This window comes from Sturnira hondurensis, unplaced genomic scaffold (genome assembly GCF_014824575.4).
Source record: "Sturnira hondurensis isolate 20B ecotype Veracruz unplaced genomic scaffold, ASM1482457v3 Scaffold0000648, whole genome shotgun sequence".
Taxonomy (NCBI): domain Eukaryota; kingdom Metazoa; phylum Chordata; class Mammalia; order Chiroptera; family Phyllostomidae; genus Sturnira; species Sturnira hondurensis.
This window is the reverse complement of record NW_028073279.1, coordinates 11,755,351-11,779,133: the sequence shown is the minus strand read 5'-3', so window position 1 is coordinate 11,779,133 and position 23,783 is coordinate 11,755,351. Positions and strand designations below refer to the sequence as shown.

At 37.4% G+C, this 23,783-nt stretch overlaps 1 protein-coding gene across 5 annotated transcripts in view; it reads left to right on the top strand.

Annotated features, from left to right (window-relative positions):
• Positions 1-23,783, top strand: part of PATJ (PATJ crumbs cell polarity complex component) — a 330,197-nt gene that overhangs the window by 188,207 nt on the left and 118,207 nt on the right. For all 5 annotated transcript variants that reach the window (XM_037043696.1, XM_037043706.1, XM_037043682.1 and 2 more), the window contains exon 29: positions 18,812-18,903. In XM_037043696.1, the coding sequence (XP_036899591.1) occupies positions 18,812-18,903 (92 nt within the window). The remainder of the gene's footprint in view (positions 1-18,811; positions 18,904-23,783) is intronic.

The window sequence follows — 23,783 nt, the reverse complement described above, 5'->3', positions numbered from 1 at the left end:
CTCAATTGGGCATGGTTCCACAAGGGCAAAGGCCGCTGGTTCGATTTTCGGTCAGCACGCATGCCCGGGGTGTGGTTCAGTCCCAAGTCAAGTCAAGTGCAAGAGGCAACCAGTCATTGTTTCTCTCTCACATCTACATTTCTCTCCCTCTCTCTCTCCCTCCCTTCCCTCTCTCTAAAAATAAATAAATAAATAAATAGATTTCTTTAAAAAACAGTGAGGTGGAGAAGAATGTTGACATTATATTTTCTTCAACTATTTCAAATTATTTTTCAAAGCAAAAATAAAAATCATATTGTTGCTTGCAAATGTTATTTTGCTGCTTGAGTAGAAGGTAACCCCCCAGAATAATTTAGGAACCATTAAGGAAAATCTCATGGAAACATGTTAAAAGGATAAGGCTTATTTTTAATATTAATTTTAAAAATTTCAAAACTAATTTCATTATGTATTCATTTAATATTTTTGATATTTAATCAACATTCTCTGAATTTTGAATTATTTATATTTGTTGTCATTGTCATTTAGTTTGGGCGGGGGAGGTGCTAGAGCCAGTGAAACCATGTGATCTGATTGTCAGGGAATGGTTAGTATCTGTGAAGTTGACGATGAGGGTTAAGGCCACGTGAGTTCCTTACGTAGGACCAGCATAGAGATAAAAGAAGCTAAGGAGATGACTGATTCTCTGCTAATGACTCTCTAGATGATTTCACAAAAAAAACTGAAGGGTTATTCTTATTCTCCTAAACTTAAAGTTAGGGTTTCTGTTCAGAGTTTGTCTTAGTTGGACATTCATTTGCTTGTTCAATTGCTTATTCAGCTAATATTTTTTTAGTGTTTCTTAGAACTGGACACAGAAAAATTGATGAGTACATCCAATTCATTCAAACAGCTCACAGTCTAGGAAGCAACTGACATGACAAGATTGTGGCGCTACAAAATGAAAAATGTGACAATAATGACAACAGCTAATATGCATTCAGTATCAGATGCAGCAACCTCTTTTATGGGCGCATGGTTTGACTTCTTAGCTCTTTGTTAACCAGTGTGCTCTAGGCCCTCCTGGATAAACTGCTCCAAATTTGGACATTAAGGGGAGTCGCAGAAGCACGGGATGTCAGACTGCTTATCTAAAATGAGGACTTACCGATTTTGATTTATAGGATTTCCTCTTCAGATTCTGACTCAGAATACAGTTCTCAGTCATCCACAATTTGGCTTGCCTAATAATATATACAGCCAAGGCTGGGCAGACACAGCTGTGAGACCATTAGCGTCACCTCTCTCTTCCAGCCCCAATAGTCCCTCCCATCTATATTCTGTTTCCACAAAAATGTCAATTCTGGAATTACCTTTTTCCTTCTTTTTTTTTGTAATATAGCATCATGAAAGTGACCCATATTGGGTAACAGTGACTAGCATAATCATTAAATGAATAGAAATCAAAGGTGACGTATGTATTAACTAATGTAATTCATTGCTTCAAGTTTATATCCTTTGGCTGATGTTTAGGGACTTCTTCAGAGATGAGACTGAACTGTTGGTGCTGGTAGTAATGAAAGCAAAAGCCAATTTATTGAGTTGTTGCTAGCATTCTACCTATGTGCTCACACGTTTGTGTTCAGTATTCTTAAGAGCCCTATATGGTAAGTACTGTTATTATCCCCATTTTATGGATAAGAAGACTGCCTAATGGATAAGTAACTTGCCTAATATTACAGAACTAAGCACTAAGTTTCAGCAAGCACCCAGGCTTGCCAGACTCTAAGACCCATGCTCTAACCACTTGAAGTATACTGTGTTCCCTATGGTACTTTAACCAAACCCCATTTGTTTATATGCATGAGAATTGTGATTTATGATGCTCTATTCTTTAGGAAATCATGTATATTTGTCACTTTGTATGTTATGGATACCTAGACACAGGTCTTCTGTCTTGCATGGTGTATGGAATTGTTCCAAAGGCTATATAATGTGGAACATGAAGATTCTACTTCTGTTCTCTCTTACTAAGACTGAGAATGGATCCAGATCAACAGGAGCACTGGTGTTTTATTTCTCTGACACTTTAATTTATTAGACACCTGTAACAAGTGAGCGGTGTCTGCAGAGTAACAAGAGTATTTTACAGTCTATATGCAAAAGTCAACACCATGTAAAGGCTGTGAGTACTGGCCTTAGAAAACCTCCTTTAACTTAAATCAGTCCTTTCAGTTACTAGTTGCATTTTTGAAGGAGGTTAACAGAGTACCTGGCACATAGCTGACTATTAATTGGATCATATTTCCTCCCTCACAGACAAAAACTTCAGATACCTGTTTTCTGGGCTAGAGGCTGGAAGAGGTCTCCTGCATAAAAAAAGAATATTAACAAATTGCCGTATCAGATCCCTCCTATTCCTTCCTTTGACTTTCTGAATCTGGCACTTTTGTTGCTGTTCAGCAACTTTATTCTTCAGAGATGAAAAAAGAAGATTAAACATCTCAATAAATTAATCCCCCTTCACTCCCCTCAATTTCTGTCATTTAAAAAAAAGATAAAATTATGTTGGAGCACATTCTAGCATCACATGTCATTGGGTATTTATCTTCTCTAAACATGTTACCTTCTTTATCAAATGGAAATTATTTAGTCATCCAGCAAGCATCTTACTGCATGTATGTCCTTTCAAGGCAATACATGAACAAAGCACTGATTTTACATCAGTGAGCAGAGCCCATGGTACCTGTTCTCATAGAGCTTGTGGTCAAGTGATTGCATAGCAGCGGCCTCAGCGGGTGTGATGAGAACTAATGAGAGAAGATAATGTCAAGTGTTGCCACAGTATCTTGCACATAATAATACCTTAATACATTTCAGCTGATATTTATAAAATAATATTTTGCATGGATTTGTGTAGTTCGGTTCTTTTTAGCTTGTTTATACGAATGCATTTGCCTCCGAAGGGTGTCCCAGAGGGAAAACATCTTCTTACCCTCCCTGCAGCATCTTGAACAGCTGAGAGAATGAAAAAATGCACATCCTGGATTCTCAAGCAGTTATAACCCATCTTCTCGTGTGACATTTGGCTCTAGGTCAGGGATGAGAGGGGGAAAAATTCCTGTGGGAAACATTTTCCTGGATTCTTTTTATAGCTGAGAAAAATTTCAGTCATTTCTCTGTGACATGTCAGGAATTTGTGTATAGCGTGGTATTCAACTCACTGTGCTTCTGAACTGAGAATAAGAAATTGATTCCACGATGAGTGCCGGGAAAGGTGAAGCCAGGGTTGCCATAGCTGTTCTTCGGCTATTGCAGTGTGTCAGGTGGGGAAGGATGCCGCATTATGTGGGAGACATGTACTATGGCTGTTTAGATTACACTTCTGGATTCCCAGGTCAGAGCACATCTGTGTATGTGCTTATCCACCCACACTCCTTTCGTTTTTGTGGTTTCTCTCTTCAAATGAGGCAAAGTTTTCCCTGTCTTGATTATTTTTACAGCTCCACCATTTGCTCATATTACTTCTCATTATTGCTTTGTTGTTACTTTGCTCACAGCCTTTTTTATTTATAGTTGATCTGTTGTAAGCCCTGAGCTGAGGCTAATTATAGGAGGGAGAAGAGGCTGGTTGAACGTGCATTGTGGCTTCTGTGAGGTCAGGCACTCTGCTTCTTATTAGAGCTCTGTCAGTGACTGATGTTTGGCAGGACACTCACCATCAGTTTGGTTGCGGTGGGACTGCACTGGTACAGTAGAAGAGCAGCCCCCAAGTTCTGTCGGTCGATGGCCCAGTTCATGCGTTAAAGAAATCTTACATTAAGCCCCCAGAAGACAATGTGATTAAATCTCAGCTTCTTTGCTGTTTACCTGGATGCTAGTGGTGGGAGATGGGGTGGGGGTGGGTAACTGGGAATTAGACTTGCACTAGAGCAGGGGTCCCCAACCCCAGGCCATGGACCAGTGCCCATCAACAGCCTGAGCTCTGCCTCCTGTCTCCCCCTCCCCAGTCCACAGCAGGCGAGCCCATGTAGCTCACCTGAGCCCCCCATCCCCACCCTGCTCTTCCACATAGCTAATATGTGATGCCAAAAAGGCTGGGAACCACTGTGCTGGAGTATTGGCTTTCTCTAAGCAATTAGTCCCAGAAAACGCCCAGGCCTGGGCATGGTGCTCTCATATGAATGTAGGATTTATTTATACCCTTACAATACTTGAGTGGGAAGAGAGAGCTGATAGTGAGGTGCGGGAAGTTGGAGTGATTTGTCAGGTTACAGAGCAGCCAGAAGGAAGTGTGTGGGTGACACAGGAAGTGCGCAAGCAACTGGGCTGGCAGGTAGGGCTGTGTCTCGTCTGCCCCCGCACTCCCCCACGCCAGTCCTTCAAGATAGAGCAGGGCTGTCAAATTCATTTTCATGGGTGGGGAGCGGCGCATCAGCCTTGCAGTTGCCTTCAAAGGGCCGAATATAATTTTAGGACTGCATAAATGTAACTATTCCTTAACTAGGGGCAAGGAGCTGGTGCTGCTGCCTAGAAACAAGATGCCGGGCAGATAAAACAAGGTGGAGGGTGGGATTCTGCCCGTGGACCTCGTGTTTGCCACTGTGAGATAGAGGAAGTACATTCCCTTTGAAACATTTACCTGCAGGATAGCCAAAACGAAATCTTGTTATTTTGCATGTGAATATAAAAATAAAAAGCATGAATATTTCCCGTATTTCCCAGGGATAAAGACATACAACTACAGGTAAACCCAAATCTTGTCTAGTAGTATTTATTTAATAAAAGAAGAAAAAAACTGAATGTTAAATGACAGACTCAGGCACCTGGAGCTGCTTTCTGACAAAACTCTTCCCTGCCCTTCCTGCCCCACTAGACATGACGGGGGCGGGGGGTCTTCCACTCTCTGCTCCTTGTCAGTGAGTCACTTTTGAAATCTTTTGGAACACTTAGATGTGGTTTAGAAGCATACATAGTACAGTGGTTAAGTAAATCACTAGCTTTTGTGCATCCATAGATAAGATTCTAATTTATAGTCAGAAGCTTCTGTGTTAGATTGACTCTTTTAGGTAATTATCATACATGGATTTAATTTTATAAAATGTACCTCTTAATGCAATAATTATGCCCTAAGAGACTTTATGTAATAAAATATCCCTTTGTAGAAACACTAGTTTATGGAGCAGAAAGTAGAGAAAGGATTTCAAAATTGCAAAAAAATTTCTCTTTCCTACAATTTTATTAACACAGATAGGGTTATATTAGCTAAAAGTGCAAAAATAAATGGATCAACCAATTTTTTGTGTGGCAGTGGTTTAATGAGTGTTACGACATATCAAAATTTACATTTTAAACATGTGATTTACATGTCTATGACAGCTCAGTGAAACAGTTAAAAAAATTGATTGATGAAACCTGACTAAAATAAATACTGTAAGCAGGTCTTGAATATGATCTTCCCATATGCAAAGCTAGAGTCACCCCATTTTGTGACTCTTAAAAATTGTCTACAGCCTAATTCACAACTTGGAAAGCCTGCAGAAAAATGTGGTGCTGGCTCATTGGTCAGCCTCATACGCTAAGCAGTGGGAAACCTCTGCTGTGTGGGCGGCACTTTTCCTTGCTTCAAAGTGCAGTCCCCCCACCCCCAACATCCCAGCATTATAACCCACAGCTCTATGTGTCTTGCTAAGTCATCTTCCCTAAGTAATGCATTGTGTAGTATCTTATTTGAGTTATAAAAAAATGTGCTTACTAAGAGAACATTTGGGAGTAGGGGAGCTGTGTTGGTAATTGAGCTAACATTGCATACTTATTATTAATTACAAGGCAGTGCTAAATTTTTTAAATGCATTCTCTCTATTAACTTTTACAACAGCCCAATGAGAGTTGGTGCTATTTTAATCCCCGCATTACAAAAAGCAAAACTGAGACACCAGGGGCAGAATCAGTATGTGAACGCCAGCTTTTCTAACTGTAAGAGCTTTGTTAAGTTATTTAGTTCTGGATTAATAGTGATTCTAGAAGGAAGTAAGTGAATTTCTCATCATTTTGTAGTCCAAGTTTGGGCAAATCTAGATTAATGTGGTTAAATCCAGGGCTAATTTAAAATATCTTAAATAGTTTCTCATACTGCAATACCATGTTACTCTTTTTATCTTCTTAAAATTTAATACCACTTTGAATTCAGTGAAATTATACCTATCTCTCAAGGACCAGAGAAGAAAAATAATCTTTTCTGGAGGTTGTTCTTATCCAATTTGAGAGCTCCTCTGAACTTCATAATTTAATAGTTTCCCAGCCTCGTTGTATTTTCAGGCTGCAGGAAATATTATGTAAAACCTAGCTTATATTGGGAGCCCTCATACTTTTCTGGGTTTCCTGCAGTGAAGTCTTTGACCTCTGTTTTTGCCATTGTTGTTTCTGTTTCTGGCTTGTTGGGGGAACAGTTTTGAATTATTTAGTCACATCTCATTGTCTTCATGCTGCTGAAATATTTAGGCTAAAGACCTACATTCCTACTGATCCTTTGGAGGAATAGCAATCATTTAATTTTTATTATAGCCATCCTCATTATTGCTCTACAAAAGCTTTATGTGAGATTTCTCCAGTGAGCCACATTATCTGAAATCATGGAGAGAAAGTGCCTTGAAAGCAGAAAGTAAAAGTGAGGATAATTGAAGGAACTCAGATTACTGTGGAAAGAATATTAAAAAATAGGGTTAGGAGTATATGCTGGGGAAGAAACTGACCATTTGGGAGGAATTGATAGATTTCAACAGTGCCTCTGGAGACCGCCCTCTCTTTTCTGCAGCTTTTCCTCGGGTTCTACGTGACTGACGTTGGCATGGTTCTCTGGCCTCTGTTCCCTCCTTCCAGTTTCTTCCTCTCTCCTTCCAGTTCTACTCAAGGCTATTGTGATCATACTTGAAATGCATTCTGGAAAGATATGCTCTTATATTATTGAAAAGAGTTTCCTTATATCAGCTTCAATGTATAATTTATTCCTATATTTTGCTCTATTTGTAAAGAAGAAATTAGAGTCACTTATGTTACCATTCAATCTCAGGGCACAAAGTATGAAAGAAAATTGTTAATAAAATATTTTTTAAGATTTTATTTATTTATTTTTAGAGAGGGGGAAGGGAGGGAGACAGGGAGAGAAACATCATGTGTGGTTGCCTCTAGCGCACCCTCTACTGGGGACCTGGCCCTCAGCCCAGGCATGTGCCCTGACTGGGGATCGAACCCATGACCCTTTGGTTCACAGGCTCGCACTCAGTCTACTGAGCTATACCATCCAGGGCTCTTTCTCATTATTTTAAGTCAGGAAAAGTATGTATTACATGTTAACCCCAACCCTCCCCCACAAACTCCTAAAGTATTACTGAAGTAAATGAAAGTAATTGTATATAAGTAACACATAAGTAACACATAATCATGGCAGGATGAAAGTGTCTCATATCACTCCAGAATCACCAAGTGCTATGATTGCTAACACACAGTTGCTTTGTATGCAGTGGTTTCCATTAGCTCCACCGGCATCCAGGCTGCATGGTTTCCTTGTGGATACTGAGTGTGTGGTTCTCTCAGTGACTCCACACTTGGACTATAGCTCAGCACTTTCCCTCACAGTATTATGTTTATGGTGTTTTACTTTGTACTGGGAATGTAGATATAAATTTTTTAGTATAAACATTTACTGGAAAATACTGTATTGTGAGGATATATATATATTCTATGAAGTTTAAGTATTGAAAATCAATGGGTGTCCTATCAGAAAAACCTTACCTGGGGAAGTATTTCTTTTCTTGCTTTAAAAATAAAACTCTTATTATGATATTTTGAACACCTACAAAGTAAACAGATAATATAATGAGATTGTTTTACACAGACATATAGTTCAACAATTACAAACACTCTGCCATTTGTGTATTACCTACAGTATATCTCCATATGCCCATCCCTACTCAGTCTGTGTGTGTGATAAAAGGTACATAAATGAAATGCACAGATATTATCAGTATAATTTTGACAGCTGGATACACTTATATAACCCTGACATCTATCATCTCCATCTCCCCAGAATCTTTCCCACTGGAAACTCCCACCCTCATCCTGGGAGGCAACCACTATATTGGTTTTTTTTTCACCTTTAATTAGTTTTTTCTGTTCCAGAACTTCATATAAATAGGATCATACAGGATGGGCTCTTTTATGCTCAGCTTCTTTCTCTCAGCATGTCTGTGTTTCATCTGTGTTGTTGCATGTGAGTAGTTTGTTCCTTTTTGTTATGGGATAGTGTTCCGTTGCATAAATATACCACAATTCGTTGGTCAGTTTACCTATGGATGGACATTTGAATTTCCCCAAAGTTTTTGACTATAATAAATAAAGCTCCTATGAACACTTGTGTGACAGGTCTTTTTGAGGGCAAATATTTTCTTTTCTCTGGGGTAATTATTAATGGTAAAATACTGGAATGCAGGTTAGTTTTGCGTTTAACTTACAGGGAATCAGCCAGCTTTTTTTAAGTGGTCAAACATTAAGCATTCCCAGCAGCAGTGTGTGAACTTTTCGGTTCTTCCACACCCATGGCTGGTGCATGTGTAGTGGTTCCTTGTAGTTTTAATTTACATTTCCCTAATGACTGATTATGTGCAATATTCTTGTGTTTAGCAGCCATTCAGATATAGCCTTTTGTCTATTGAAGTCTTTTCTCCATTTTAATTAGATCATCTTTTTATAATTGAATCGAATACCACAGTTATTTGTATATTCTGGATACTAGCTCTTTATCTGATACGTGATTTATGAATCTTTCCTCTCAATCTGGCTTGTCTATTTTTTTCTTAATGGTATCTTTTTATGTATAGAAGTTCTTAGCTTTGATGAAATCTTATTTATGTATTTTTTCTTTTATAGTTACTATTCTAGCTTAGAATCTTTGCCTACCTCCAGGTTGTAACAACAGTGTCCTGTATTTTCTGAAAAACTTTGTAGCTTTAGCTTTTATGTTTATTTCTATGATCCATCTTGAATTAATGTTTGTGTGTGGTGTGAGGTAGGGGTTGAGGGTTATTTATACCACATGGGTATCCAGTTGTTGCAGCACCATTTGTGGAAAAGACTTTTCTTTCCTATTGAATTTCTTTCACCTTTTCAGATGTTAAAGGACCATATAAAAGTGCATCTCTTTTTGGACTCTGAGTTGTCTAACATTGATCTGCTTATTATTTACGCCGTTACCAAACTGCCTCAATTACCCAAGCTGTAGGGCAAAGCTTGAATTCGGGTTGTGCTAAAGTTATTTTGTCCTTGATTTTCAAAATTGTTTTGGCTATTCTAGGTCCTTTGAATTTCCATATGACTCTTAGGACCCACTTGTAAATTTCTGGTTTTTTAAAAATGCCTGTTGGATTTTGACTGAGATTGTAGTGAATAATTTAATTAAGGGAGGCTAGGCGTCTTAACAATATTGAGTCTTCTAATTTATTAATGTGATGTCTCTACATTTAATTATTTATCTGTAGCATTTCATAATTTTCAGTGTAGAACTTTTGCATTTTCAGTTAAGTGCATTCCTGTGCATTTTATACTTTTTAATTATCTTATGAGTAGAATTTTTATTTTCACATATTTCTATCTTGCCCTTGTATTCATGCTAAAATTATAATTATAGTATTATAATCCTACACTCATGCTAACCTTTTTAGTTGTAATAGTTTTTTGTCGATTCCTAAGCACTTTCTATAGGTAATCAACAATTCCATCTGTGTATAGGGAGTTTTATTTTTTTTCCTTTTCAATCTTTATGACCTTATTTCTCCTCTTCCTCCTCTTCCTTCTTCTTCTTCCCCCCTCCTCCACTCTCTCTCCCTCTCTCTCTTGCCCTCCCTCCCCTCTCAATCTCAAAGGGACAGCATTTAGTGTTAGATCATTAAATATACGTAGGTCTTAGTTGTAGGACTTTCATAGATGTCTTTTATCAAACATGGGAAGTTCCCTTTCATTTCTAATTGGATGAGATTCTTTAAATTACAATTAGTCATTGTGTTTTGTCAAATAATTTTTCTCTGCTTATTTAGGTTATTCATATGTTTTAACATGAAATTCAAATACAACACAAAGGACACTGACTTTTGGGATAGTCAAAACTCCTTATCATAATATTCAAAGTTCTTCAGAAGTTACCTTTAACCTACCTTTCCAGCCTATAATTTGGCAAATGTCTTAACTCCTAGCATGTACTGATGTTTTTGAAAGAAAGAATTTTAGTTCAGGTCACCTGGATTCTATTTATTTATATGACTAATAATACCATTAATAAAATTAGGCTGTAATGCCTCAGCCTCCGAGGAAAACCTGATTCCCCTGCAATATTAAAGAGCTGTTAAGAGGTAGATATTCCTACCTCCACTTACTTACCCCTTCCCGTGCCCTTATAGCTACTAGGAAATTATCTACAAGTGCCTACTTCATTTGGTCAGTGAACCAACCTATAGCAATTGGACCAAATTCCACCAAAAAAAAAAACCACTAAAAGTCAGAGCAACACATAAACCTATTTATCTCTGCTCACTTCCTTGAAGTCAATATTTTTCAAAATTATCAGCATTTAGGAGTCAAAAGAATATCTTAATATTTTCCCAGTATATCAAATTTAGAAAGATGTGAGCTACATATTACTATTCCTTTGTCTTTAGAAGGTATTTCAATTTAATTAGTTTTGCTTGAGAGAAAATAAATCTTTCATGCTTAAGCTTTTTAAGTGAATGCATTCCTTTGGGAACATTGTACTGCACAAGAAATAGATTAAATTGAAGTTGCAGAGGACCTCATTTCAGTACTGTATCCATTAAACTTGGTTCTTAAAACCTGCTCCTTTGCCCAAAGTATTAAGATATTGGAGCTTGATGTATATTATTTTATCTTTCTGAGAAAAAATTAATGTGATAATTTATTCAGAAATATTTTTCATTCTGAAATGAAAAAGTGAAATTGTGTTTTCATGTAAGTTTTAGTCATCTTCCTTTTTTTTCTTCCCTGGCCTGGGTGCCCCTTACTTCCCTTCAGTTTTCCCATCTGTAAAACTGAAGCAGTAGTTTGGAAAGTGAGGATCATTCTTTGTGAGGACTGGTGCCCGAGATATTTGGAAAGGGAAAATATTCAGCAAGTGCAGAAGGTTTGCTTTGAACACTAAGTGGTTACCTCTATTCTCTGTTAATTTATCCCCACAAATGTTATGCTGAAGTAACTGTAGTTCCTAGAAAAAATATAATAACTGCATATAATACCTGCATCACTTTGCATATGCTTTTCCTCAGTCCTTGTACCCTTCCTGCTACTTACTTCCCCCTGTGCCTGCTAAGCTCTTGTCACCTCCTCAAGATCCACCCACACATCTCAAAGAACAGATCACTTCTTGCTTTATGCCTACATCTATCATATGGCAGTGCAGTAATTTGTTCCAAAGGCTGGGTCATTTATAAGAGTACCAGATACTTGAGGGCAGGGACCGTATCTGACTGAGTAAAGTAATTCCTACAAAGTGACCTTCAGAGAATCTGGTATCTAAAACATACTAGTGCTCAGTACAGGGTGGCTATGGTGATGAAGGTGATGTAAATTCCTGTGTACTCATCACTTATGCAAAGGCTGTTGAATAAGAGAGTAAATTGATAGAACACATAGCTATATACTTTTATTGGACTGTTTCTTGGTCTGGGGTTTCTATTGTATTTTCTGGAGCTCAGTTGATTGGATTTAAAATTGCATAGAATTTAAAATGTGTTACTTATTCTATGGGTTTTTTTTTCACCTGACCCCAGATAAATACCCTTAGAAATGGTTTTAATCATTAACGAGAAAGGCTTTTGGACTCCAACAGGTTTGGCTATAAGTACTGGTTCTAAATATGTTACATCAGTCAAATTCCTTGAAGTCACTAAGCTTCAATTTCTCCACCTGTATAATACATTTCTCTTCTGATTTGTATGAGACTTAAGTGGAATAATGTATTTAAAATGTGTGTATGTGCATGAGTAATGTGTGTGCCTTATATGTTGTAAGCATTTATTAAATAATATTATAAAATATCAATAAAGAAAAACAAATTGAAAATCATTTTAGATTACACTAGAGATACCATCATTGTTGTCATTCAGTAGAGATACTCACAGAGACTTTATACTCAAACAGAAACTTTTACATGAATGAAAATAATGTGAGGAATAGATTGCACAATTGTGTCACTTTTAACTCAACAATGTTGTCTACTTATGGCAGTGACTCTCGATCTGTATCATCTTCCTTCACCTCCTTGTCATGGCGCAGTGTCCCATTTATCGATGTATGATGGCAAATACAATGAAGCTTTTGGTTGATGAATGTATAGTTTTTCACTTTTTCTTTATGATAAGTATAACCACAAAGGACATTTTGACCCCAAGTTTTTAAATTGTTTAGGTTAAGTTCTTAGAAATGGAATTGTTAGATTAAAAATTAACCTATAAAATGATTCATCAAGGTATAAACACTTACAATTTGTTCTTTTTTCTGCATGTATGATAGTCACTAAAAGAGTTTACTATAGAAAAAGGAATCTATGAATTCTAATGTCTCAAAATGTAAATTTTAAAATATATTTGAAAGTGAAGTAAGGCGTACTCTCAGATTTCAGTGTCAGCAGTTCCAGTTCCAACTCAGTTCCTTAGTAATGATTGTTGCTGTTCACAGTAAGTTTCTCTACTTTAATAAAAGTCTGGGCAGAGAGGATGTTGTTGAACATAATATAACATGATATTCAAATGTCAGGCAAATCTGTTGCTTGAAGTAACTTTTAATTTATGTATAACTAATATTTTCCATCTGAGTTTGTTAATTAACATTTATGCCCAATTTGGTAAGTTTGCAAATAATTTAATCGAGCTGTTCTCCAGCATAAATTTATATTCATGTTCAGTTGAGCTATGGAAAATTAAGAGTAGTTGAAAGCCTATCTCTTCATGATAGTTTTGAATAATTAACTTTAATGAAACAAATCTCATTAAAAGACCTCGAAAATAAAAGTTTATGTAGTATAGCAATAGGATTTACATCCATTTACTTTTGTTGAATCTTTGCTGAATTAATTCTACTTCTTCTATGGACTATGAAACATTGCAGTTGAGTATTTCGTCTCTGGTACCAAGTGTTTACCTCAAATCAGTGTGGGTTTTTGGGTTTGTTTTTGTTGTTGTTGTCTTGTTTTACTACTGTAGCAAAAGCCAACCCAAGAGGTGAAAATGAATCACAGTGAAAGCCAATTAGAATATACGTGAGTTTTACAAATAAGATGTTTTTCATTTGGGGCTATTGCCTTCTGTATCTAGAGGTGCTATAATTTGCTTCTGAATGACATTTCATTGAACTGGAAATTTAGAACTGAGGAAAAGATTACCTAACTTAGCCATGGTAAAATTGTCTTTGTGGCACCAGGGGTCATGAAGTCAAGATAAAAGTTAGTAACCATGCAGAGAATCTCAGAAAGCCCTGTATGTCAGCAATTAGAAGAGGAAGCTAACCACAGATATGAAAACTAGAATTGTGGGTCTAGGCCCTAGAAAGCTCCTTCAGACAGAAAGTTGTCTTCTTCTTTCTCCTTCTTTCTCCTCCTTTCTTCTTCTTTCTTCTTTCTTCTTCTTTCTCCTTCTTTCTTCTTCCTCCTCCCCCTCCCCTCCTCCTTCTTCTTCCTTCTTCTTCCTTCTTCTTCTTCTTCTTTCTTCTTCTTCTCCTCCTCCTTTTCCATCTCCTCCTCCTCCCTTCTTCCTCCTTCTTCCTCTTCCTTTTTCCTCCTTCCCCCTTTCTCATTCTCCTCCTCCTTCTCCACCCCTCCCTTTTGAATGCCAAGGTAAATTACTGAGTGTCTGAAAGAGCATAAGACTAGGAGATGTACAAATTAATATTTAGAATTAGAGGGGACTATTTTCCGTGGAGATTTTTTTTTTGAAAAAGAATAGAAATTACTTCAAGGTAATTTAACCAAAAAGGAAGAGTATGTTGTAGTGGTCTGGGTGTCCCTCCTAGAATCTAAAGATCAGGATGTATGGGGGCTCAGGAAGTGATAGCTTTACCTGCCCATTCATCCATATGGCAGAATATGATCATCTCACAGCAGCTCAGGGAAGATGTAGAGGATCATTAACTGCGTCTCAGCCCCAATTTAAATTCCACTCCCCCACCACCACTGAAGGGAGAATCTTGATTGTCCCAGCCCACGTCGTATGTCACCCATCTTCAACCTGGAATGTTCTGACAAGCCAGGCAAATGTGTATGGTGCACCATAATAGATACTATTTGCGATAAGAAGGTTGGGAAGGACTATCCCTTCTAAGGAGAAGTGATTGCATGCTGGCAAAGATCCTCCATCCGATCCGACTTTCTGATTTAGTGGGAATGAATGCCATAAAATATGCTTTCCATCATCATGGCTTGATGAACATGGGATAAAGATGACTTATCATCCAAACTAGTATTACTGAACTAAAGGGGTTTGTTCACCTGTATGCATCAAAGCCCAGTCAAATGTGAACAGGAGTTTGCTAGTGAGAAAGTAAAGGTTTATTTTCAAGGAAATGATGCCAAACCTGGAGACACAGGTGAATTTATGTTCAAAGACGTGGTTCCCCAGTGGCTTCCAGGGGTTGGGTTACATAGGGGAAAGAAATCATTAATTATGGCATCTAAAGAAGTTAGAGTTGGTCATGACCAGGGCCATGCTCTCTACTGATTGGCCGACGCTGGGGTAGGGGGTTGGTCAGTGCATGTAGTCCTGATGTCAGCCCTAGCATCACTCTCTGGTTTCCCGAGGATGTGGTCCAGGGGGTCTTCTGCTCTTCTAGGACTGGAGCTGAAACACAGCTGAGGCCTAAATGTCTTTTGTTTGACTGAAACCCTGTCTCTGTGTTCCATAGACACAAGGCTTTGTTTTGAAGATACTTTGCTGCTGACCAGAACCTAATTGTCCTGAGGGCTTAATGATGTAAACTCTAAGTGTGCCCGAGGATTATAGACTTTTAAACTAATAGCTAAAGCACTTTGGGCAAATTGCTCAAGCTCTTGGAGTCCCAGTTTCATTATCTAGTAAAAGTATGTAATATCCCAGTTGTGAGCTTTATTTTTTTAATTTTTTTAAAGAGCACTTCTTTTTTAAAAGATTTTGTTTATTTATCTTTAGAGGGGAAGGGAAGGGGAGAGGGAGAGAAATATCAATGTATGGTTGCCTCTCCTGCGTCCCCTGCTGGGAATGGGCCTGCAACCCAGGCCTGTTCCCTGACTAGGAATCGAACCACAATCCTTTGGTTAGCAGGCCAACACTCAATCCACTGAGCTACACCAGCCAGGGCTGTTGTGAGCTTTAAATGAGATACTGTGCATAGAGTTTAGCTGGTGTTTGGCACAGAGTAGGCACTCAGTAAATGGTAGCTATTATTAATTAGTGTTAACTGAAAGACTCCCCAAAGGTGTAGGATGCTTTCTTTTTCGCCTGTGCTATACTTAGAAGGTGTTCTACATCTGTCATTTAAAGAATAATGCCCTCAGAGAACAGCCACTTCTCAGAAATAGAGTGGCGATCTCAAATTAATTATTCAGAAAACTCATTGTTTTTTTTCTAATTACTCACTGAATTTTCTCTGGAGTTTTTCCTTTAGTGATCAAGAAATATATAAACTGCTTTTGTAGTTGGAAGCTATATTATTTTTATTTAAATAGTGAAATTATTTTATATTAAATAAAATCTAAGAAAACACAAGAGCTCTTCCTCGCTGAGGCTGCTAATATGCCATTTCTGAAGTCAGAAAAGAGGCTTTGTCTTGGATTTTTTAATCCAGACAGCTACTTTTATTTCTCTCCCAATTAAATCAGGCTTTTCTCTGCTGTGGGTTCCTTGTTCAGTTCCCAGTTTTCCACAGCAGACTTTCTTGAGAGGCCTGTGAGCACTGGCAGGAAGCAGCTGCCTTAGCAGTAAACACCACAGTTGTTGGCCTGGAAAACACGCTGACAGCAAGCGAGATGCTGTTGCCAGATCTTTGAGATACAAGGAGCTGTTGTCCCCTTCTGTTGCCAGAGCCTCTGGATATTCAGAAACCATGTCCTGAAGGACATAACTTTGGATTTACTTTTAGGTAAATTAAAATTAATGACCTGCTTTCTTCATTTGGGATGTAATGTTTCCCTCTTAAAATAATAGCACCATGTATTTTATTCCATCAAAATAGAGGATCACAGCTAAAAAGCAGGCATATCCATAAACATGAAACAGTTCCAGTTTTTATATGCGCCTGTTTTAGCTAACCAAAAAAGAAATCTTCTGTAAACCTCAATCACTTTGAAGGCTAGAGCCCCGCTCAGGGAAAGCGTGCCAGCCGTTGATTAGTGGAAGTGCCCTTCCGTGCAGGGCTGCGTGATTCCATAGGTCCTCACTGGGTGCCGCTCTGTGCCAGCTGTGTGTCTCTGCCAACGTGCAAGAGGAGGACCCTGGCTCCTGCCCTCAGGAGTTGCCCTCAGTGCAGTAAAACGTTGTCGCTTGACTGATGCTTGCTGCCCAACAGGGACTGACTTGGTGGGCATGCTCTATGTGCAGTAAGAAAAATTACCTTAAACTTAGTACCGTAAAATTCAAGGACTGAAAGGTTTGCTAGATCAAAGTTTAGGAAAGACTTTCTAAAAGCAGAGGCCAGGCACAGTGGGGAAGACACTTGCAAAGAATTGTCTGAATGCCAGACATCAAATCAAGCATACTCTATGAATCATCTCATTTTAAAATTGTGATGTAAAGATCCTTATTTGTAGCTCATTGTAAAGAGATTCAAAAATATGGTTAGCAGAAACAGTGACTGTGGAAGACATACTATTTTGTAACTAGATTCTGCCGTTTGAGGCATTTTGAACATTTTCTATGTCGCTAAGTATGCTTTTTCACATTACTCTTAATGACTACATCACTTATTTAGTCATTTCCCTTATAACCAAGTTAGGAAAAAATATACAAATATAAGAAAATTTCTCTTTATTTTACTTTATTTTCATCACCATTTTTCTCCCCATACCCTCTCCCACCTCCACTTACCTCCACCCAACCCCCACCCCACCCCTGCATTCACCACAGTTTGTGAAGAAAAACATTTTTTAAGGAAAAAATAAAACCATGTAAAAGTAGTAGAAGATAATATATAGTCCTGAGCATGGGCACTTTAAAAAAAAAAGATTTTTTTAGAGAAACAAAATTGAGAAGAAGTTACAGAGATTTCCCCTATACCCCCATTTGCACGCATCCACAGCTTCTCCCGTTATCGATATCCCCCTCCAGAGTCGTGGGGTTTGTTACAGCCGCTGAATCTACATGTCTGCATGTCATCTGCTTGTCATCATCACCAAAAGTCCCCAGTTTTCATCATGGTTCATTTTTGGCCTTGTACATTCTGGATGTTTGGGCAATGCATGATGGCACATATCTACCGTTGCAGTATCGTACAGAGGGTGAGCGTGTTTTTAAATACATTATGTGAAAAAAGCAGACACTTTAACAGATGAGTAGTTTTGAATATATAAAAAGTTTAAAATCTTTTGGGTATCAAGATTACTATAAATAAAATGATAGGCATGTGTTATTAAATTCTCACAACAGTTTTATGAAGTAGGTGCTTCGATTTAAATCAAAGAGGAAACTAAGGTGCAGAGAAATGACAACTTGCAGATCAGTGGATTTCTGGGAGATTGATTGTCTTGGTGAAGAACAAAAGTTGATGGAATCAGAGATATATTAAGGAAGAATAATTTTAGTCTTTCTCAAATTTAGACTTTCTAGCAGGATTAAATATGAATCCCAGCTTTACTACTTCAAGGTGATGGACGAGTTTCACTTAAACAGTTAAAAATATTATATTTTCATTTCATCCTTTGAAGTGTCCATTTCCATACACTTTCTCATTATAGCCATTATGGCAAAAATGATACCTTTTTCACTTCTGTCTTCAAATGCAAAATTTCAGAGATATCAAAGGCAGGCAAATTAGATGCTAATTATAAAAACAGCATTAAATGCCTTTTTACTATCCCTTATATAATGTACTACTTATACAGCTTTCAAGTAGTAGAAATTGTCATGGTCTCAGTTAGTTAGGGATGATATAGTATATATCCTTAACTACTTATTAAAGACAGGAGGGAAAAAGCCAGAACTATGAACTATTTATCAATGGATGAAATAAAAAACTGATTATGGCTATCATCATAGTTTATCAGTAAGAAGATCTAGAATGTAGATGTTTTTAGGTCATATTTGAGTGAATTCCTTCAAGTTCAAAATCCCACTGCATGTTGGATAAAAGCAGATGGCTTATTGATTGTTTACAGTAAAATGTTTCTGTGCGATTGGTCTAAAATTTGACCAAATTTGATTGGTCTAAAATTGATCTAAAATTTTGCCTGCTTGCTTGTTTTGTTGTTTAAGTTCCTGTTAAAGGTGAGATCATATGGTATTTGTCTTTCACTGCCTGGCTTATTTCACTCAGCATAATGCTTTCCAATTCCATCCATGCTGTTGCAAAGGGCAGGAGCTCCTTCTCTCTGCCTTTTGACCCAGCAATTCCACTGCTAGGATTATATCCTAAGAACTCTGAAACACCAATCCAAAAGAGCCTATGCACCCCAATGTTTATAGCAGCACAATTTACAATAGCCAAGAGTTGGAAGCAACCTAGGTGCCCATCAGTAAATATATACATATATATTTTATATAAAATATATATGTTGCACTTTTACAAGTATATTTTATTTTTCCCTAAACAGATAAATAATCAGATTCTGTATGGAAGAAGTCACCAAAATGCATCTGCCATTATTAAGACAGCCCCATCCAAGGTCAAGCTGGTTTTCATCAGGTAAGATGGGTATGTTGTAAAATCTGGGATCTCTTCTGGAGGTGTTATTATGTATGTAAGACTATTTTATCTTTGGTTTATCTAACAAAAATCACCGTATTCTAAAAATACATTTTCTTTCTGTAGTTATAACTGTTAGAAAAGTATAGACTATTTAGAGTATGAGGCTTTCTTGTTATTTTTGTTTCACATGATAGTATTGGTAGTTGAGGCTATTAATCATAGTTCAATTGTTTTAAAAATTTCCCTTCCTGAATCCAATTACCCTCTCTATAAATATAATAGCATGTCCTAGCTGCTCCTTCTGTCACCGTCATTTTGTATATGTGCTGATTCATTCATTAATGTCTTCATCAAAGAATGGGCAGGAGAACTTGAGGAGCTTCACATTAAGAGTGCTGGTGAGAAATCCAGAGGCGGGGAGATGTGAGCTCTGAGATCCAGAGTCCCGTGGTGGGCTTGGGGCTCCAAGCAGGGCTTGGAGCTGCACCTACAGCTTGCCTGCTAGCTGACTGAGCCCTTTTGGCAAAGCTGGAACTGGAAATCAGAACTGGAAATCCTCATTGGTGGTAGCCACTACTGCACCATCAGCAGTGGAATGAGCTTTCACTCTCTGTTATTGAACTGAAATGGCAGGTAACTGAATTATTATTATTAGGTGACATAACTAACCCTGTAGGTTAATTCTTGCTCAGCTTCTTTTTTTGGGGGGTGGGCTCAGTTATTTGTAAAATGGAAATAATAAAACACCCACTTCATTGTGGTATTTCAACAATTTGTAATGTTCAATACTGTATCTAACAGAGTAAAGGCTAGAAGAGTGTTAGCTGGTATTTTATGATGGTGATTATTATACTTCCTCTTCTCTTACCTGTCAGTAAAACCTATCCAATCCCAGGGGACTTTTGGGATTATACAGGTAGTTTTATTCCCAGATGTGGGCACTAATGAAGGTGATTGAAATATTTCTTTCCACACCATCATTTCGGCCTCAGGGTATGTTGCTGTTCTGCTCCTAAAGAAATCCCATGTTGCGACTTTTCCTCCCACTCGCTAGCATTTTCTGGCCTGCCGGTTTTTAACTCTTGTTTCCAGAAGGAGAAACCTTCCTTCTTCTTGGGCATCTTTGTCTGTTAAAATGACCTCCTCTGGCTTACTCACCTTGACACACTCTGGTACTCACAGATCTTCTTTCTGAGTTGCTTTGCCCTCCTATTGCCAGAGCTTACAAAATTAGGAGGTGAAGAGATGACTAGACTTGAGGAAAGGTCAGCCACTCAAGAGTGTAGAATGATGGGAATATTGCAGGAAACACTTTGTGAAGGGTATGATTGTCTGGCCACTGTGCTGGACACCTGAGACCAATACAAAGTAATGTTGAAGGTGAACTTGAATTGAAAAATAAAGATCACAGCTATGGGGGGCAGTTGGCAGTGGAGGGACCAAGCAAAAACGAAAAAGGACTCATGGACATGGACAGCAGTTTGGTAATTGCAGGGGGAGAGCAGTATAAAGGGGATAAATGATAATAGAAAATATATAATAAAAATGCCTTTTACTAAAAAAAGAAATGAAGAAAAAGAAAAAAAATTTAAGTTAAAAACAAAGAGTTTAGGATGTCTATTGAGAGAAGTCCGTACAAGTAAAGAGTTCAAGCCACTTAGGTGTGAAAACTTTGTGTAAAGCTATGAGATTGCATGAGAAGACTTATGTTGCACTCGGTGGAATCTGCACTTAAGTGCTTAGCACGTGGTGGGTGGCACAGTGCTGCTGTTAATGTTACTGTTACCTACTCAGCATTTGTGGGGCCTTTATTACCCATAATGGCCATCCTGTTTTAAAGAGCATAAAAAGAAAATTGAATAGGATCCAAAGGAAATCATTTAATGCAATTAAGTATTGAGAAATAGAACCTGCCTCCTTCAAGAAAGAAAGGTTAAATGACTTGAGTTGTTTAGAATACAAAAGAGAAAGCTGAGAATAATTTTATACTGGTAGTAAAACTCCATTAATTTAGTGCCTGACTATTTCAGTTTTGAATATTCAGAAGGGATCTGAGTAAAAGAAAGAATTTATTCAGTAAATTAATGATGTAGCATAATTGAAGATGCTGCTGAATATTTATTTACTGGAAGTGATTTTAAGCAATTTAGGAGTATCAGTGTACACTCAAAGTATGTAATCTAACTATAGATGTTTCTTACATGATCTTTAAATTATAATGCCAGCACATAGTAGGCATTCAAAAAGCTCTATTGAATGACTTTTTATTTCAGTTCTTATGGAACAATTCTACATTATTTATTCGCCAAAGACAATAATCACAGTAAGTTAGTTTGACTTACTTTGTGGATTTAAAAATACAGATAGACAAAAAATAAAAATACATAGTGTCATTATTTTACATAATTACTCATACTTTAGTTCCTTTCTCCACTGCTTTCCCAAATAATGTAAGTTAGAAAGATTTTCTATATCTATTTTTATAGAGAGAAAAAATGTAGTTGTAATTCTAAACTATTGTCATATCCACTTTAGACTGTTAAAGAAAATGAGCTTAAATGGAGCTGAGATATGCATGCACTGCTGACAACCTTTTGTTTGACTCAGTAGATAGATCTTGTAATTCGTGTGCCAACATTTTATTAATTAATGCTTCAGCTTCCGTAAGAGAAGAAACTATTCATTTGCCTGAGAACTCTTAACTAAAGTGATGAATTCTTTTCTAAAGCAAGACTGAACTATAAGGCTTTAAAAGTAATTAAAAGAACAAATCCTAAATTCACCCTACTGAGTTTGAAACTGGGTTTTATATTTGGGCTGTGTGAGCATGGTCAGTTTCGTGATCTGTAAAATGGGGGCGCTATAGCTATCTCATAAATCGTCTAATATTTTAATACATGTGAATTGTCTGCCAATATGGGCCCAACAGTGTTCACTGCTATAGTGATGGTGGTGGTGGTGGTGGTGGTGGTGGTGGTGATGATGAGAGCAGGAAAAGGTCGGAAGAGTGGGAGAGGGAGACAAAAGAAGTCTTAGAGAAGGAAAGAGGAAGACTAAAAACAATGACTCCTTCTTACATATTTTGTCTAATTCCAGAATATTTTTTTATGTTTTATTGTTTAGGCTATTACAGTTTTCAATTTTCCTCCCTTTGCCTCCCTCCACCCAGCTGGCCCCCCACTTCCATAGTCAATCCCCACACCAATCAGGGAATAGAATCTTGAATATTTTTTTTAAGTAAAGCATATTCACAGTGTAAAACTGCTTTAATTATCGTCATAATGATTAATCACTGTAAGAGAGAGCTACAGACATGATATCAAACCGTTTCTGATAAATGGTAGAATAGGAGACACGGGCAAAGCCTGCCTAAAGCATCTCTTTCCGTTCTGTCAGCTGCTGCTGCTGCGGCAGCTCCTCCTCCTCCTGTTTGTCCGTGGTGCCCTGATAGTTTAACAAGAAGTAGAGAACACTGCTTAATTGAGGAATGTATAGAAACAAATATAATTAACATAAATTAATCCCCATGTCAATAAATATATTAGATTTTACATAAGTAATATCAGTTTAGTGTCAGAACTTAAAAGCAGTTAAGGAAATCAAGAAAATATTGGGTTGGTCCAAAAGTTCGGTTTTTTCCTTAAGATGACTCTAGTAGTGCTTAGTTGGCTTTAACTTCATCCAAAACAATTTTGTTAAATTGTGTTGTGACAGCTGTCATATCAGCATGCATTTTTTAAAAAAATGATCAAAATTGGGTGGATTTTTGTGTAGCCATTTTAAGATGGAAGAAAATAAGCAACATTTTTGGTATATTATGCTTTATTATTTCAAGAAAGGTAAAAACAACTGAAATGCAAAAATCAATTTGCGCAGTGTATGGACATGGTTCTGTGACTGATCAGACATGTCAAAAGTGGTTTGTGAAGTTTTGTGCTGGAGATTTCTTGCTGGACAATGCTCTGTGGTCAGGTAGACCAGTCGAAGTAGATAGTGATCAAATGGAGACATTGAGAAAGTCAATATTCTAACATGTCGGAGAGAGCTGACATACTCAAAATATTCAAATAAATAAAGTTATTGTTGAAAATAAAAGATGTGTTTTTTATTTTATGGAAAAACTAAATGGACTTTCTGACCAACCCAATATTTTATTGCTCGTCAGCTCTGTACCTCAGTGATAGAGGCGGCATAATGGAGACAAGTCCTCTTCTCGCGTGGTAACCTGTCCATTTTAGGTGCCATCCAACATACCATCCTGTCTCCTTCAGGCTGGTTGTCTAGTTCATTACTCATGCAGATACATCTTTCAGCCTCTGCTTGTATTTTACCTCTTTCATTCTACTGTTGCCAGAACTACCCTTTTCCCTTTTTGGAACCAAATCCTGGAGCAGTTAAATACTGACTTGCTATCAATTTTCTGGAAGTTACCACTTAAATCACTTTGGCACAACAGATACAATTATACTTTTAAACTACATAACTCGTGTTATATGTATTATTACTTTAAAAACTGAGTTTTATAAATTGTATGTCTTACAGTTAGTGCTTCTATTTGACAATATTTTCTTCCTTAGTTGGAATTATTGATTCTCAGTGCTTTTCCATTATATAAAAATTTTTGGCTTTGTATACCTTGACTATACTTTTCCAAATTTGTTGACAGTTGTGATAAAAATGGGAACTGGCTGCAAATTTGGGAGTGTGATTAACAGTAAAGTCATCACAGAAAGCTGTTCAAATATGCTGCAGGCAATGTATTAATTTACTAGCATCATTAGTCTGTAGTGATGTACATTTATGTGATTAAGTTCTTGTCATATTCTTTTAACACTTATATTTATTCATATACTAATTGATCACAAAGGGTCTGTGAG